The sequence below is a fragment of the Amblyomma maculatum genome, chromosome 6 (genome assembly GCF_055883805.1).
Source record: "Amblyomma maculatum isolate TAMU_Amacu chromosome 6, ASM5588380v1, whole genome shotgun sequence".
NCBI classification, from domain to species: Eukaryota; Metazoa; Arthropoda; class Arachnida; order Ixodida; family Ixodidae; genus Amblyomma; species Amblyomma maculatum.
The window spans coordinates 41,921,482-41,939,212 of record NC_139349.1 but is presented as its reverse complement, the minus strand read 5'-3'; the positions used below and the strand labels follow the sequence as shown (position 1 = coordinate 41,939,212).

Below are 17,731 nucleotides of genomic sequence, written 5' to 3'. Positions count from 1 at the left end.
CCAGCGGTGTGGCCATGCTACTGACCACGCGAGAACCCTCGCACACAGCTGCCGCGTTCATACGGCTCACACAATTTCGCCAGGGCTGGATTCGTATACGAGATAAGACTTCTATGCTTCGCGTTATGCCATTATGTGAGGTAGCACCCTGTTGACCACTAAATAGATACGTTTTATGCTGGCCATAGATGGTGGCAGGAACAAAGACGATGGCTTTTTCAGATACTATGATTGCTTTTCGCGTTTTGAAATCTCTGTGCAATTTCAAGAATGCACGCTTAGAAACGAACCAGCTAAATAATATTGTAACAGAATAGTAATATTGTATATATAATACTGTAACGAAGTGTATGGAAACTATGGCAGCCTACGGCCGATCTGGTGCTTATGGACCTGTCCAGAAATTAAAAATATAAATCAAGAGACAGAACAGAAGACTTTTGGGAAACTTTACTGTTGAGCTCACACCATGAAACTCAACCAGGTGTAATCCGACTGGCCGAACACGCCGCCCGAGTCCAAAGACTGCAGGCCGCCGTCTAGGCGGATAGGTTGATGCATATCCTGTATCCGAGATCCCCCACCACCACCGAATAACAACTACAGCGTCGACGTCCTCTTCTTCCACATCTGGTAATTTATATCTGCAACGAAGGACTTGAGAAGTGCAGTAATACGGAGTGGTTGGCCGAGTGCAAATAACATTGTTTCTGCCGACAATGCTGAGTACGGGCGCATAAGGGAGCACACTAGTAACTACATGCCGTTTTTTAAAACGAGATAGTGTGTGGGACGTTTATATTCAAAGTGGTAGTATGATCACATATGTAAACGTTAGCTTGTCTTTACAGCGCGGCTAAAATAAAAGGAACACCACCCTCTGCTTCAAAGTGTAAGAAGCGCTCCATGGGGCAAACTCTATGGGGTAGCCCGCTTAAAATTGTGCTTATTTTGGTGTTACGCGTTATCCGACGGACATCTGCAAATCGGGCCTCTGTGAAAGTAGTGCATGAGTGCTGCTGGCTCAAAAATATGTGTCGGTCATCAAACTGAATATCTCATAGTTATATTTTCATACCGTGCTTCAGATCTCGACTAATATATATGCATTCGTATTGCAGCATACAAGGTGCGAAGTTTTTGTTCAAAAATTCCAAACGCCTGGTAGCGCTCCAGGTCAGGCACAAGTCTATGAATTTCTCTAACAAAAAGCGCCCAACACTGGCAGTGCCCAGCGGTCACCAGTGCCGGTGTATGTGACTGATGATGTGGTCGAGCGGATGAATGGCGGTGACGGTGAGCTTCTTGTGCGGCTTCAGCCGTGGGTTGCTTGTGGGTGTGTAGATGGTGGACACGCGAATGGCAAGCAATGTCAGCACGCCACTCAGCAGGATGCCCAGCATGGTCAGATACCAGTATCTCTGCATCACAGATCAACATCGGGAACAAATTTATGCAGGTCTCAGGTAGAAGTGACTAGTCGGCATACTGTTTAATTATTTAAACTGTTGGGAACCAGGTCAAGCAAGGGCAAAAAGGAAGTGAACAATGCAGCGTTGAATGATCTACAGGAAACGGCAAGTGGCTAATATGCTTCAAAGGAAGATTTTAAGCCAGTGGACTCGACCGATTTTCAGAGTGCCGCGATTAATCTGATTTAGACATGACAAAAGTTTTATCATCTGCCAAATGATGCGTTGCTTCGATAGCAGATCCAAGGCGATTATTCACTAGAGCCGGCCGATGCCGCTGGGTACATGGGGGACCTTTTCTGGGCTAAATGCTGCTATTGTCTTGAGTTGTATTCGACTTTACGCATGCCAATGCCTTCAACGATAAAACCTGCATTGTTTAGTCAAGTATACTATGCTGTAAGGGTTTGTAAACATGGCGATTATTGCTGACCAACTTCCGGGAAGGACAAAGGATGGTGTAAGGATGACAACAGTAGATGAGACTACGGCGCGTGGGCGTAAGCGGCACTCACCGTAAGGGCGTTCGTTATGCCCTGGTGTCCGAAGACGAGCCACTGTAGCCTGGTGAGCGGGCCTTCGGTGTCGATGTGGCGACACCTTTGAAACACGTCGCAATAACCTCGCAAGTTGTCGCACGCCGCTCCAGGCTCGAGCCTCTTGTTGCACAGGCCGCGCATGCGTTCAAAGTGGCACGCCTCGTGACATTCGCTGTCCGCACCTGTTTTTAATGATGCGAAGGGCTTGTTGGCCACACAAAGACGACAGTGTCTGGCTCTGCGTTGATAAGCGAGGGTACTCTGACTAGCCGCGCCGTTGACGTAGAAAATTTTAGAATTCCATTAGTGTCCCTGATGCTTTACCCTCCAGTCGCGCGCACTGACACTTTCTGGCGTCACGTCGCTGCCAAGCGGGAGTGATATTATACGAAAATCGATGCAATGATTGTAGTAACACTTTCTAAAAATTTAAAATGAATCGTAGCCGCCTAGAATCTCCATTACATAGAGAGGATCCTTTACCGCGTTGAGTATGGCCCACTTGGCGATGAGGGCATTTGAAGTATAGTGGTGTGCGCCCATGACCGCTGCCACAACTCGAAGCGAAAAGTAAAGACATATAGTGTACACACACGGGACAGTTTGTTATTGGAAGAAATGTATCAGTTTTTTTCTGTGTAGTTAGTTTCGAAGAGATGGACTTCTGTTTTATCTGAGGACTGAATGGAAGCAGCAGCGAAGTTTTTTCTAACTTCTCACTTATAGTCCACTCTGGTTTACAATGCAAAGCGAAGGGGGTTGGGGCTGCATTCGTACCATGTCCTTTGCAGGCAATGAGGCACCGTTGCCCCGGCGTCAGGTCCGGCCCACTGAGGAAGCATGGGACGAGGCCGTACTTGAGGCACACGGAGCGTAAGCACTCGCCAGCCTCGCACAGCTGCGTGCCGTGGTTGCAGAGGGTGCCGTTTGCGCGCCATGCGGAGTCGGGACAGCGGTCGCTTACACCCCTGACGCGCAGGAACGCTCGTCAAGGTTAATAATATTAGTCACCCTTAATGGATTGGTTGGTTTATGGGATTCAACGTCCCAAAGCGATTTGGGCTATGAAAGACTCCGTATTAGAGGAATCCGGAAATTTCGGCCCCCTGGAGTTCTTTAACATACACTGACATCACACAGTATACGGGTGCCTTTCTCTTTGCCTTTATTCAAAAGCGGATGCCCTAACCACTGATGCACCGCGGCGGGGTCAGCATCATCCGTGGAGGGTATGGGAATATCCCACATATATTAAATTAACCCAGGTTTAGGTCAGCTGTGGTCACGTACTTATACTTGCATACTTCTTAATTTCATCAGTGCACTTGGCTTTCATTGTCCATTATACGCTAGTACGGTAAATGGTATGGCTTATGATGTTTCATGTTGCAAGGTGACATCGGGTTTGAGGGCGGCTGTTGTTGAGTACTCCGGCAGAAGCTCTACCTGGGTTTTTTTAACGTGCACTGGCATCGTTAACTGAAGAGTGCCTCGCGTTCTGCCTCCATCGAGACATAATTACCGCGGTTGCGTTCAAACTGGCGTGCTCGAGCTCGACTTATCGTTTTAAAATAGTGCAGATACTAAATTTTGATGGCAGTTTTCTTTTGTTAGTGATGCGTAAGACATTCCTGTATACGAATAACCAATTGGGTTTCGCCTACGATTGCTAAAGAATACATCACTAAATTTTCTTTTCTCTCAAGTTTTGATTTTGGTTTCAGCAGCCGAGAAATGACTGTGATGTATAAACAAGTCTGGGTCACGGACGACATGACAAAACAGTTATATAGTCGCTCAGTCCTAACTTGGTGAGATTCCTGCTTCATGGGGCTGGCTGGCTGGCTTTAGCGTTGTAGTGAAAGCAAATGATATAGGAACGGTTATATGGCTGCTGTTTTCATCCCTCACGTGGAGTTGGCTTGATTTTGACGTCACAGTTGTTCAAACCGAAATCGAAATGAGAGAGAAAAGAAAATTCACTTATATATTCTTTCGCGACCGTAGGTGAAAACAAATCAGTTTTAATTACTTACGCATCATTACTTCAATTCAGAATTAAGTGTCAATACTCCTTTAACCAATGAGCCATGACGGCAGGGCAACTGAGAACAGACATGTATGTCGCCGAAATGCCTGTTATTGGGACCTGCTTGAGTATTTGCGCAATGCATAGAGGGGAACATCGTTATTGAAGACTGCAGGGTGATCGAAAACTACATCGAATAAAGCAGAATTCGAGCGAAAAGGGAGACTTTTCACCGACAGGGCTTATATTTTGCAGAGATTCGAATATCGCGCACGAGTGATTAAGAGTTCTTAATATTCTTGGGTGTTGCCCGCTACGAGAGCAGCAACCACCTTTTGCGGAAGTTATCCGAGGCGATTAGTACTGTCCCGAATACGCAAAGATACAGCCGCAAGTGCTAGGGAGAGGTACACCTTTACAGAAGCAGCAATCGGAAGAAAAGTGCGGTGCCTTTCAAAGCCAATGAGTTTGTACCCGCCGAAAAATTTGTCGCTAATAATGAACGAATAGAACAATATTTATTACGCATTGGAATACACCGAGGCCTGTGCGGTGGTAAGGGAGTATTTTTAAATGGTGACATCATTTTATTAACAGACACCTCGGAGGCAGCTAACCGGGGCCGCGCACGCGTTGTAGAAGTCGCAGAGCCGATCGCCAGCTATCGGCACCATCTTAGGCAGAAAAGTGTCCGAAAAAAAAAAAAAAAACTTGTTGGCACTCTCTGAAGGCATGGAATTTAATCAAGTCCAGAGAGGACAAAGCAAAGGACTCTGCCTCACGGCGAACAGGGTACGAAGTAGAGAAAGAGAGTACCTCTTAAGCAGATGGTTCAGATTTCTGCGGCAGTTACTCCCATAGCAGTAGCCAGGTAGAGTTCTGTACTCGTGAAAGCGACGCAGCAGGCAAGGAGTAAGGAGGGCAGCCGTGATGTATTATCAGAAACAGGATCGATTCTACTTTTGCGAATATCTTAGAGGATAGTGTACGTATAGAAAATGGATTTACCATTGACCTGAGGTGTGCGGTGTGACTTCGTTTCATCAGATGCTTGCCTACCATCAGATCGGCTAGTCCAGGTCTCACAGAGAAGAGAGAAAAAGAAGTATCGGAGTCTCTGCAACGTATCCCAGTCTGTCGCTCGCAATACTGTCATGACGTGAATTTTGATGGCAGGCAAAAGAACCCGGAAACGAGATTAGAAGAACGTACTGCTAGCTTCTACACTGCTTTTTGGCTCTTTAGTTGCTAAGCCTAGTGAGGGACTTCGATGACGATGGAGCACGAATGTCTCTATAACCACTTCGGGCTCCTCGTTTCGCGTTGTTCGTACGACGGACATAGCAAAGTTTCTGCAGCAATGAGTTCGCTTTCGCTTCCAGAAATTGCCTCAAACCGCGCGCTCGTCCGTGACGTGTAGATAACAGTACGACCAGTGAGCGTGTACCTCAAAATAGCAGTCGCTGCCTGTTGGGAAAGTCGTGTGAAGAAACAAAATGTTGACCATTTGCGTATTCCTTTCCACATCGCATCGCCGATTAGAAGTTTGCTCAAAGTGATTTTATACGGCAGATATGTGCCTGTATCAGGTGCCGTCTATGGGTACTTGCAATGCGGCGATGAGCCACACCACTTTCTGTGGAAGAAAAGGATACTCGCAGAAGGCCTCAAATCGGCAGTCGTCCTCAGCCCGGCACGAGACCGACTCGTCCTGGAAGCCGCAGTTCTTGGTGCAGCATGGTGAATTGCTCGGGCTGCGCGAAATGCAGTCATGTTCTGCATGGTCGTTGTGCTGAGCAATAATAGATTACAGAGATATAGCATGAGATTTAAAGAGCATGTAGAATGGTAAGCCATGGTGAGTTCACTGCATGAAACAACGCACCTGTCTTCTCGTACGCTCCCTGCTCCATATCAAGTGCAGAAAATTTTGAAATTTTGATTGTTTGCTACGTTACAGTGATTTCCTGTGGCCGTCAAAATGTTTCGGTGAGAACGCCGGGACACTGCGTGTCTGCAGCTCGTAGGAAGGTTAAGCCATCAGTATATATATATTAATAACGGTTGCCCTAAATGTCAGTGGACAATATCGGGTACATTGCTGAGGGAAGTTCTCGTATCGCTTTTCATCCATATCGCCTTCTCTGCTAATTAGCAGGCTGTTGTGGAAGATACCAGATACCAAGTAATCAGTCTCAATGTGAGCATGCAAAATAGTCGTTTGTTATACCTCTGGTACCAGCCATGTTCGCAAGTTTATTTCATACGTTAGACACAGTGGCGATGGCACCTATTATATATATATATATATATATATATATATATATATATATATATATATATATATATATATATATATATATATATATATATATATATATATATATATATATATATATATATATATATTTAGGCAGATAAATGAAGGGGAGATGAGGGTGCTCGTTATTATACATGAAGGAAAGAAGCCAACAGTCTGCGAGGCTAAGGAAAGCATTCGTGGTTGTACTTTATGCCTTTTTTAAATTTTTAATTCGGTAATCACATAAATTAGTAATGCAATTTGTTTAGGGAAAATATAATCACAAAGTAGAAGGAAAAACAACGTGCCGATGGTCGGAACCGAACCCACGACCTCCGAATATCGCGTCCGGTGCTCTTCCAACTGAGCTACATCGGCCGCTGTCCCCCCTGCTACTTTCTTGGGTATTTATGTTGTCTGTATACGAACCTTGAGAGTGTTCACCAGCGCCACCCTCAGCCATAGCGGTGGACGTGGAACGTCCCCTGTTACCGCCAGCGTCACGTAGAACGTGATCAAGAGCGAGGGCGAAAGCTGTTTTAGAACCCTCTTACGCTACCTATGGCTACAGGACTGTCAGAAACGAGACCCCCGTAAGCTACAAGAAGATCAATTAAGGGGAAATGAGGGTGCTCGTTATAATACATGAAGGAAAGAAGCCAACAGTCGGCGAGGCCAATCGGTAATTACTTCGGTAATCACATAAATTAGTAATGTAATCTGTTTAGGGGAAATATAAACACAAAGTACAAGGAAAAATAACGTGCCGATTGTGGGAACTGAACCCACGACCTCCGAATATCGGTTCGTATACAGATAACATTAATACCCAAGAAAGTAGCAGGGGGGACCGCGGCCGATGTAGCTCAGTTGGAAGGCCACCGGTCGTGGGTTCGGTTCTCACCATCGGCACGTTGTTTTTCTTTCTACTTTGTGTTTATATTTCCCCTAAACAGATTAACAGACTACATTACTAACTTATGTGATTACCAAAGTAAAATTAAAAAAAAAAGACATAAAGTACAACCCCCAATGCTTTCCTTGGCCTCGCCGACTGTTAGCTTCGTTTCTTCACATATATATATATATATATATATATATATATATATATATATATATATATATATATATATATATATATATATATATATATATATATATATATATATACTGGACAGAATGAATCCCATACTTTGCTTGAAAAGCCCGACTTTGACTCACAATATGATCTGAAGTTCGTGCAGCAACTTTAGTGCAAATGTTACAAAATTACGTGTGATCAGTGTGCCACGAAAGCTAGTGCCCAGCACTGGACCTCGCTAGCGCGTTGAACAACTTGGAGATGTAAAATAAGTATTGGCTATGAGGCTGTGTGTTTGTGATTTCCCTGAAGACAGTCGCTACTACAGCTCCATGGAAGGTTGTAAGTACGTATGCTTAATTAACAAAAAAACTGCCACCACGATTTAGTTACAGGTTATTTTAAATGCCTGACAAAGCCAATCAATCAATCAATCAATCAACCAATCAATCAATCAATCAATCAATCAATCAATCAATCAATCAATCAATCAATCAATCAATCAATCAATCAATCAATCAATCAATTAGTGTGCACATAAATTAAAAACCGATGAATACATCCACCACCCAAACTCTAAAATAGCAATCGATTAACCAATCGCAACGAAGCGAACGGCTCGACGTCCCCTTACCTGCACTTGGCCCCAGGGCGCAGCTTGCACGCCTTGTCGGGCCCGCTTTCGCGGGGGTAACAACATCGGTCGACACAGTCACGGCTGTCGTAACCGCAGTCGCACTCCTCGCCCTCTTCGCGTATCTTGTTGCCGCAGAACGGACCGCGGGGCTCTGAAAACGCGTGCGTATCGGCGGATCGCTTATGGCAGGTCAAGACATCTCCTTTCGCATTGCGCAACGCTGCTGTGCGTTGCAGCACCTTATGCATCTTGAAACTTATCATGACTTTGCAGTAATAGCTACAGGAACTAATCTCATTAAGCATGAGTGCCAGCTGGAATTTCAGAGGCGCCGTGGAGCAAAATGCGTTCTGAGAAGGACGTGTGCAATGCCTTGCGTTTGTCATTAGTGACATGGCGATCACATTTCTTCTGAGTAATTCGCGCAATATATTCAGTCACCGATATATTTTTCACTCAAAACTACAGGGATGCCGACTACAAAACAAAGAAATCTTCTGCTGCAATCACACCAAAGCTCTGCAAATTTGAGAGGTGCGAAATAGCTCGCTGTCCCAATTGTCTTGCGGTGAGAGCAGGTAAAGAAAAAGTTATATATTAGTGCAATGCTGCCATTATAGTTTCCGCATATGTTCTATACCACCTACATTTTTTACTTTCACTCGACCGGCTCCACCGGATCCCAGCGAAGCAAGAATTCGTTCTCAACAGCTTTTATTTATGGGGTTTAATGTTCCAAAGCCACTCAGAGAAGCCGTTGTGGGGGGCTATCGGGAAGCGGCCGCCGTGGCAGGGATTCCATTCCACATCGTTAGGCCCAGCAGTCGAGTGCCGCAATCACGGAGACATTGCGACTAGGCCTTTTTCAAGAAGTACCGGCGCACATTAAAGCTGCACCCTTTCTTCTCTATAAGCTTGGCGTGTTCGATATAGCATGCTTGATCACACAGAAGCCAAAACGTTTCGATCACATACCCTTCCATTTGAGATTGCAGCTTGTTGAAAAAAAAAAATGCCAATAGAGGTGATTAGGTGTCGCGTAATGGCATAGGTACCGGTGCAGACCAAATGCTTATAACCACTCAGCATGTGGCTGGCAAGCATGACGTGTGTGGGCCGCGCGGAAATAAGGCAGACACTCTACTGCCTCTTTCCGTCTACATGAGCTGCTGCTTGAGTACAGCTCACCCTGAAAGCAGTTGGGACTGAACGCATCGCCGCCAATGAGCTCCTCCAAGACACGTGTGATGTTTCGGATGCTACATGACGAGAACGTCCGGCTGTTGGGCTCAGCGACGCGGCGGGCGTTCGGGTACATCAGGTAGTTGCCCTCTGTGCCACCAGGTGTGCATTCTGCTGGGAAGTCGTGCTGTGGGTGTAAAAGGGACGAGTGTAAAAGGAAGTAGCGTGCGCGAGGAACGCGATTTTTATCTACATGGTCAACGGAGCGTAGCTAAACTAGAGCTAAAATGAAGTCGCACATTAGTGCCACCACCTCCGCCCCGTAGAATAAGAAACCACTGAAAGGGCGCTCGTATACAAATATGAAGGATTGAAACCAAGTACCATGATAAAGTAAGCGCAGTGAACAGCGTCATCCACCTAGAAAAAAAAAAGAGTGCACTGCATTTGGGATCAAACATGAGGTTAGCAGTTTTACACTTTTAAGCCTAGAAGCTGGCGATCTAGGTTCTCGCACCGAGGCACTTACATTCATTGAAAGGGCTGGAACCGTCCTTACAAGTATAATTATATTTCATTATTTATGAAATACTGCGGACATGTCGCATGTCCAAGCAGGGGAGGGAGAGTACATAAGTGACAGTATATCAGACAGAGGGCACTGAGTTGCGTTGAAGAGCAGACGTTGGTTGATTTCGTTTGCAAATGTGCGACTTCTAATTTTGCACTATTCGTAGGCAATCTATTAAAATTGCTTGAGTGCCCAACTTCGACACTGTGTGTCAATGCATTTGCCGCGTTATGTGTAACAGAATTATATATCGTCTACTGAGCTGCATTATTTCCTTGTATGCGCAAGATTTTAATACACTTTTAATTTTTCTGTAATAATTAGTGCTTGCCTGAATTTGCACAAAGTGAACGTAAAAAAAAAATTAAGATCTTTTTTACTTTTTCGACAGCCGCCGTCATGCGACCTTATCACGTGATTCTAGCCCACGGACCGATTCTGTATACTTTGTTCATGCTCGTTGCCACGAGATGCTGTTTTATCATTTTCTTTGTTGTGCAAAATGCGCCGATATGCACCTAGAAGATTCCGGCCACTCGCGTGTGTTTCTGCAATGTTCCACGTTATGCTAGTCACGGTGTGCGGCTTATCTAGATGTTTCTTCACCGCCTTTAAATTGAGTGTTGGCGCGTGCGACGGGCATTCTTTGTTCGACAACGGCGAGCACGATTGTTGCTATCGCCGCTACCCATTGCTTAGTGTTTTGCGGTTGCAAGTCAGCCCAATAAAGAGTTTATTGCAGTGAAGTTCAAGCCTCCTTATTTGTTGCCAACGGCATTGTCACCAGTACGCGACAATATGCTGCGTGTAATTGAAACATACTGTTGGCAATTTCAGGTCCTTGAACGTAGTCAACATTAGTACACCCAGAAAGCTCGCGAAGCCGAGAGAAGGATTCCTTACTGCGGCCCTGGCACAGGCAAGTTTCTCCTGCCTGAACATCTTCCTTTCTTATCATATGTCGTAAGTGAAAATGCCCAAGTTCATTTTCGTAATCAACGCAAGCACAATTATAACTACTTGGCAAATATATTTACACGCCAGATAGCACGACTCTTTCGAACGGTCCTAATATAAGGGTGCCCCAAGTTTATTTCGCACCGGTGAGCCGAAGTTGTGCCCCAGCTCATGGGCGAAGGTGACCTCCGTGTCCCTCTGCGACTGGCGTACGTTGTTGTTGATGAAGGTGACGAGGCCCGTGTTGAGGCTGAGGCTGCCCTTGTAAGCCAGCGACAAGTCCACATTGGCGCCGAAGTGGTACTTGTCGCACAGGCCTCCTGAATCGGCTGCGTGAGCAAAATCAATTTGCTCGTCACATCAACTTTCTGTTGCAAGCTTCGTCTTTAAGCGCGTGACGCAATAGCGGCAATGGCTTACGCTTGCTTACCTTGGGGATACGAGTTTGCGTATGTGCATTTTTCTAGTTTATTATTCACTAATCTCTTGATTTGTGTCTGTCATTTCGCACATGCTCATTATCACTCGGTCGTAGGTTAATACACTAATACCGGTTTCCATTGGGTGAACAGGAGCTCTTTTAGTTGCACTAAAAGTGCTCTCGCGAGTTTCGGCGCCTACCAGTGGTCGAACAGGAGCAGGCGTTGTGTTCTATTGGAAGAGGAGGCGTGCTTTTGGGGTTCCGAGAGCCGCCGAGAGCAGTCCTCGGTGCTCCGTCGCCAGCGGCGGAGTACCGGGAGAACGGAGGAAGTCACGTGACCTTTTTGATGTCGGGATGGGATACGAGCAACGTGAGCGCGGGAAAAATTTGATCAGATGACGCCTGACGTCACGCACTCCCACTCGAAGGTTCCGTCGGGGTGACAAGAACGCGCGTCTCCAGTGCTCTCGTGCGCTGCTCTGGCTGCTCGTTGGTCTTGCTCCTGTTCGCCTAATGGAAACCGGTATAAGTGGAACACCCTCACATATCAATATAAAGCCCCGCTTTTACGAAGCCATACGAAGGCACCTGTGGGGCCTCGATACGGCTCACTACAACTCAGGCGGTTTCAGGCCATGAAAAATTGGCTTTCAGCAACAATGATGATGGTAATTGTTTCGTTCATTTTGTTGAGACAACCCTGAGAACTACTACTTCTGCACAGAAATTGCGGCGGTTTGCGATTGAATGCTTGGATATAAGCTCTATAGACTTTAATTGTTCCTAATGGCGTTAAAGCAAAATTTCGATATGAAACAATTTCGTTCAATACAAGGGCAATCATTGAAATCGATCCCACGACGGTGGTGAGGACACTGATGACCTATGAGATTTGGATTCAACTGTCAGCTGCTGCGAAAGGGACACTGATCTTACTCTGGAGCTTCACATGGGAGGCTTCCATAATAAGTAAAATGATGCCTTTTCGGTATCCTACTTTCTGGAGCAAATCCTTTTCATTAACTCGTTTCTTCGTCTAATGATTAAGAAAATTAAAAGGTCTTGTGAGAAAAATTTTAATGAAGGGCGTAAAGTTTCTATTCGATCGCAGCGGTTTCCAAGGGATCCCAGTCATCAGATACGATTTGCTATTGAGACATACCTCCGGGCTCCGCCAGATAGGCGAGTCCCAGCGTACCGCCCGGGAAGTCCCTGTTCGTCCACACGTACGACACGCAGAAATTATCGTGGTTGATCTTGGACAGCTCGAACAGCACGTGCGTAGCGTCCATGTTCTCGCGGCAGAACGGGTTCGTGTGCCGTGTAGGGCCCTCGCAAGCGCTCGAGTCGTTTATCTGCGTATCGTGGCGAAGAATTGTCGACCGCACAATTTGTAAAGCAAGAATATCAGACACTTGGTCGACTGGTCATATGCTTACTGCGGGCCATACTTATTTCATGCGACCCGCCGCTGGCTCTCAAGATTCCACCCTTTTCATCGACAGCAGGAGGCAGGTTTAACTATCTGTCTTGTTTTCCGACAACACTCCACCCAATTGTCCTCATTACCAAAGAGTATTAATTCTCCGTGGAAGAAAATCTGTGTAAATTTCGAATAAACGCCTGCCACCTTCAAGGAGCGTTCAAAAGGACAGGCCGGGTAACACTTTTTCTCTTTTATCCCCTAGAAAATGTTTTATCTTCAAGGTGTTCATATACGTGATAACGCCGTTAGCTATTACACTCTTCTAGTAGCTGTCTACAAACCATTCTGAAGTGACTGTGGTGTTCATGTAAAAGAAAGCACTTGCCTTTTATCTTTTCATGGAAGAATTACAGTGTGTGGCTTAGCGATTAGATGTTTGGGTTGATTTGAACTAAAGACAAGGCTTGCGTAGTAGGGGCTCAGAGATTTCCGCAAAAACATTAATTAGGAGCAGGCTCTTTGTTTCCCAGCCAATCTTTTTCTACATGCTTCTCGTAACAGTCTATTACTCATCGTCAGCAGATAGCCATAATTTTAATAAGAATGCATTGTGATCATTTCTAAGCAGCACATAAGACGACGGCGACCATCGATTGCATAAAATCTTAACCACTTCATAAAATCGGTGTACTTTATCGCAGAGCACAAAACAAAATGCATGTCATGAATCATGAAACGTAACAGCAGTGAAACGTAGCAAGCATGTAAAAATAACGTAATGTAAGGCGAAACGATTCAACCTTATGCATAGACATGTCTCATATTCATAGTAAACACTCATATGCCTAAATGCAATACTGAAATAGATGCGTAATGAGCATATAATGTTTTCGAATTCCCAACACGTAAGCAGTCTTAAGCGTCTCTGTTGAATTTGTCAAGACTGAAGGCGACGGTGTAGCTTGCCTTTATGATTTATGTATGGCTCGTCGTATTTCTCCTTATACGAAGTGAAAATATTGAGCTAAAGGGGACCAGTCTCCGCGTCACCACAGCACGTTAACTTCTCTAGATACAAGCCCTGCAATGGTAGTAGCGCTCGCTGTTCTCGGCGCCGCGCCGTATTTCACTCATGACACCCACGAGCACTGCATGCGGGAGCCAAGGGTCGAGGAGAATAGCGTAGCAGTTAGCACCTAAAATCCCGGTCCTGTTCACGTAGTCCGCATCACGCCCGTACAGCTTGTTAGAGGAGACCAAGCCTTCGTTTCCTTACAAACTAATTTCCAGGCACTTACGGCGCTGCACCAACCATGCATGCTATCTTGTTCATTCAGAATAACAGCGTCCTGAAGACGAAAATGTCAATAAATGAGGGAGGTGAAGACGTAGAGGCCGGAAATCGCATTGTACACAAAGACAGCCAATCTGCGGAGGTCAGAATTAAGGGCTGCGTGTTTTCTTTTTTTGCAGTTGTGCGGAAGGGAGTAAAGAGGGATCGAGTCCTGCATTCCCTTTCAAGTCCTTTTCTTTTGACTGAAAGTAAGCGAGAAGACTCTAATATATTATAATTTTTCCCCACTCAAACCATGCAAGGTCTCACAACCTCCAATACCACGAAATTTTGCCCGGTTGATCCTTGCAGTATTCATTTAGCCATTATCTGGCCTTGTAACGTAATGCTTGTTGCCTCTGCTTCTTCATTGCGTTTCTTATTTAAAAATAGCCAAGTCATTATTTTTATTGAAATAAACACAAATATGTTCACAACGATCACAAGCTGATTAGTACGAGTGAGCTACGCATTTTTCCTAAATAAAGTTGTGACGTATGTGTGGGCTCAATAAAATAAGTAACGGAAGAACAAATCGGGAATGTTTTGAGCTAAAAATATTAAAATATTAGAGCCGAATGATTTCGCATGTTTTCGCCCAGAATTTTGTTTTGGCGGCCTATACTATATGCTAACTTCTTTCTGATTTAAAGTAATAGTAGCCACTAGACCCTCTCTTTTGCTACAATTTCTCGATGTTTGCTCAGTACTGGTCTGAACACATCTTTTGAGTGGTACAAACTAGGCGGCCGTTTCTTTATTTAATGCCGGAAACACTCAATAAAAAGGCGGTGATATTTGTTATTTGTGACCTGTTGCTACAATTAAAATATTATCATGGAGCAAGGAGCCGTGTAGGTAGACATAAAGGTGAAGACAAAAAAAAAAAAAGTCTTTTTAGTCATCGAGTCTAGCCCGAGCGCTCCCCACGCGCCAACAACCGCTTCATCGTCATTGCGGCCAAGCGCAGAGGCCGCGCGGTGGTGGCGCGTGTCAGTATTAAATATGATTAGAGACCAATGTGGAATTTCATAAATTTACGGTTTTATAGCACCGTTTTCTCGTTAAATGAAGCAGAGAAAGCACTACCGCAACTATCGCAACTTATCAGGAATGAATATGCGCATCAAGCACACGTTTGTTGTGGACTCGTGAATATTACAAAAAAAAAAAATTATTTTCGCATTTCTTCCCCCCAAACTTACATCTGGCAGAAATTACTATGAAGACACTTCTACAAGGCAGAATGAAAGGTAATCCGATTCGCCCTTTCTTTGGTGATTTAAGGATCCACTCAAAGCTGTACTTGAAAGGTAATTTAAGTGCCCTTCTTCATTTACGATTTGCCAATTGATACTGATCAGCAGGAACCAGGCAGCTAAACGTGCTGAACGGCATTTCTTAATCTACCTCGTAACACCAGCCCCTACGTTGTATAAAGAAAAATGGGGAATTTTTTTCTTTTCGACATAAAAAATTGAGCACACACATAGAGCCACCTACATATATGAATGCAAAAGCTCGCTAGCGCGATGCGGTGCCTCCAGGTGGTGTGAAACCTACCGAAACGCTTCATTAAGATCGGTTGATCACAATTCTGATACGAAAGAGGGGAAATTCGGTGCCACACGAAGGTCCGTTAGTGATGATTTAAGAGAAAATAGCACGTCACAGGTGATATACATTACTTTACATTACCCCCTACTTTTTCTTATATACATTAGTGACCTACCAACACATGTAACCTCTAACATACGCATGTTTGCTGACGACTGTGTAGTTTATCGTACTATCACTGGTCCCACTGATCAATCAACACTACAAAATGACCTTAATGCTGTACATAACTGGTGTGACCACTGGCTAATGGAACTTAACCCACATAAATGTAAACTTTTATCCTTCCACCGTCGTCGTAATCCTCTTATTTTTTCCTACGTAATCTCTGGAGTGCCCGTACAACCTGTTCAGTCATATAAATATTTAGGCGTAACACTTTCTAGTGATCTTTCTTGGAATTTGCATGTAACTAACACAATATCATCGGCCAATAAAACATTAGGATTCTTAAAACGTCATCTACATTGCGCGCCTCAACATGTTAAACTCTTAGCCTATAATTCACTCGTCAGGTCTAAACTGGAATTCGCGTCACCCATTTGGAACCCCCATCAAGCTTACCTCATTAATTCTCTCGAGTCCGTTCAAAATCGCGCTGCCAGGTTCATCCATGCCCTGTATTCTTATGATGTTAGTGTATCTGCCCTAAAAACAGCCTCAGGTTTATCATCACTATCTCTCCGTCGTCGCATTTCAAGCCTTTCTTTATTCCATAAAATATTCAACAGTCCCATGCGGGCCGCCCCTTATATTCTTCCCCCAGCACGCATATCAACCCGCACCAGTCATCGCCTGCACGTCGCCCGTCCATTGTCACGCACCGTTACCTTTTCGAATTCCTTTTTTCCCCGCGCAGCTGCAGACTGGAACGGCCTTCCAGGTGACATCGCTGTTATCACCTGCTCATCCAAGTTCCTTGAAAGTGTCAAAAAATATGTACAATAACAATGTTTTTATAATGTTTCCCACCCCTTATGTAACACCCCTTCCTGGGGCCTTTAAGGAAATAAAATGAAATGAAATGAAATATGGAGGCGAAGGGTCTTGCCACTACGTCGACCCACTTACCGTCGTCCCACTTACCGCTTCGGTAGTTTCACAACGATTATTGCGACGCGTTTTTTTTTTTTAGGTATCATCGATTGAATGTTAACTACAACAACAACAACAACATCGCCAAATGAATTTTCGCGTTATGGGCGAAATGTTTTCGCCTTAAAATGGAAATTCCAGACTCTCGTGCTTCAGGGACCTGCCTGCATTTGTGCGAGCATCGTGCGTCGACGCGTCTCGACAACGCAAAACTGCCTCTCGAGGTTATACGCCACACCCCACACATACGCGACCTCCCTCCACAGCTCCCAGAGTGCATCGCGGCAACTGCTAGTGAAAAAATTTCGATACCACTTTGGAATCTACACTGCAGAAATGCGAAAATCTGAGCGTTGTTGGAGCACACGGTGCATCGAGTATGCTCCCATTATCGTTATCAAGTAAATGCACCGTCATTATCATTGCTACTGTCATAATTGTCATTATCCCTGATTGCAGCGTAATTGTCATCGCTACTGTCATGTTAACTATAGGTAAGGGGAATTATGATGTGTGTTTTGTGATCACAGGCGTGGCGCAGTTGGTTGAAGCGCTCGGCTGGGGATCCGAGGGACGGAGATTCGGTTCTTGGCGGAGACGGGATTTCTATTTTCTAATGACGTTAGTTTCAGCTTCGGATGATGACGCCATTTTATTGACAGCTACAGTGTGACCGGACGAACGAACGCTGTAAGTAGAAGACAATAAAGGATTTCGCCTTAATAAGTCTAATCTCACTCGGTGATTGCTTGCTCAAATCTTCACCCCGACGACATGCATTCTAATATTTCCTACACGCTTTGTAGCAGTGAGGACATGGGAATTTCGCGGTGGAAGTTCTGCGTAGCAATGTTTCCGTCGACGACTTCAATAATGCAAAATAATAAAGTTGAGAAGAGGTATTTACTGTGTGGACAGAAACATTCGTGTTTCTTCACAGAATGATAGCTAAATATGTGTTTCATGTGCTGGCAGAGTGTCTTTGTGCGAAAGGAAGACACCATATGGCATTCTTTTATCTGCTTTCATTATGCAATGTACAATGAACTAGCTGGAAAGATACGTAGGG

General features: G+C 44.9%; 1 protein-coding gene across 1 annotated transcript; it reads right to left on the bottom strand.

Moving 5' to 3' along the window:
- Positions 1-1,238: 1,238 nt before the first annotated feature.
- Positions 1,239-16,490, bottom strand: LOC146185611 (disintegrin and metalloproteinase domain-containing protein 10-like). Its single transcript, XM_084607881.1, has 9 exons — positions 16,470-16,490; positions 12,354-12,546; positions 10,915-11,099; positions 9,249-9,429; positions 8,058-8,211; positions 5,696-5,794; positions 2,789-2,979; positions 1,988-2,193; positions 1,239-1,421 (listed from the first exon to the last, which is right to left on the bottom strand). The coding sequence occupies exons 2-9, from the start codon at positions 12,481-12,483 to the stop codon at positions 1,239-1,241; spliced, it is 1,329 nt and encodes a 442-aa protein (XP_084464007.1). The 5' UTR covers positions 12,484-12,546; positions 16,470-16,490.
- Positions 16,491-17,731: the final 1,241 nt, after the last annotated feature.

Coding starts and splice junctions, on each gene's coding strand:
- LOC146185611 (XM_084607881.1), bottom strand. CDS start 12,483: ATGGACGCTACGCACGTGCTGTTCGAGCTGTCCAAGATCAACCACGAT. Junction 11,100..12,353: donor CTATCTGGCGGAGCCCGGAG/GTATGTCTCAAT, acceptor TTGCTCACGCAG/CCGATTCAGGAGGCCTGTGC. Junction 5,795..8,057: donor CGCCCTGGGGCCAAGTGCAG/GTAAGGGGACGT, acceptor CATTTCGCGCAG/CCCGAGCAATTCACCATGCT.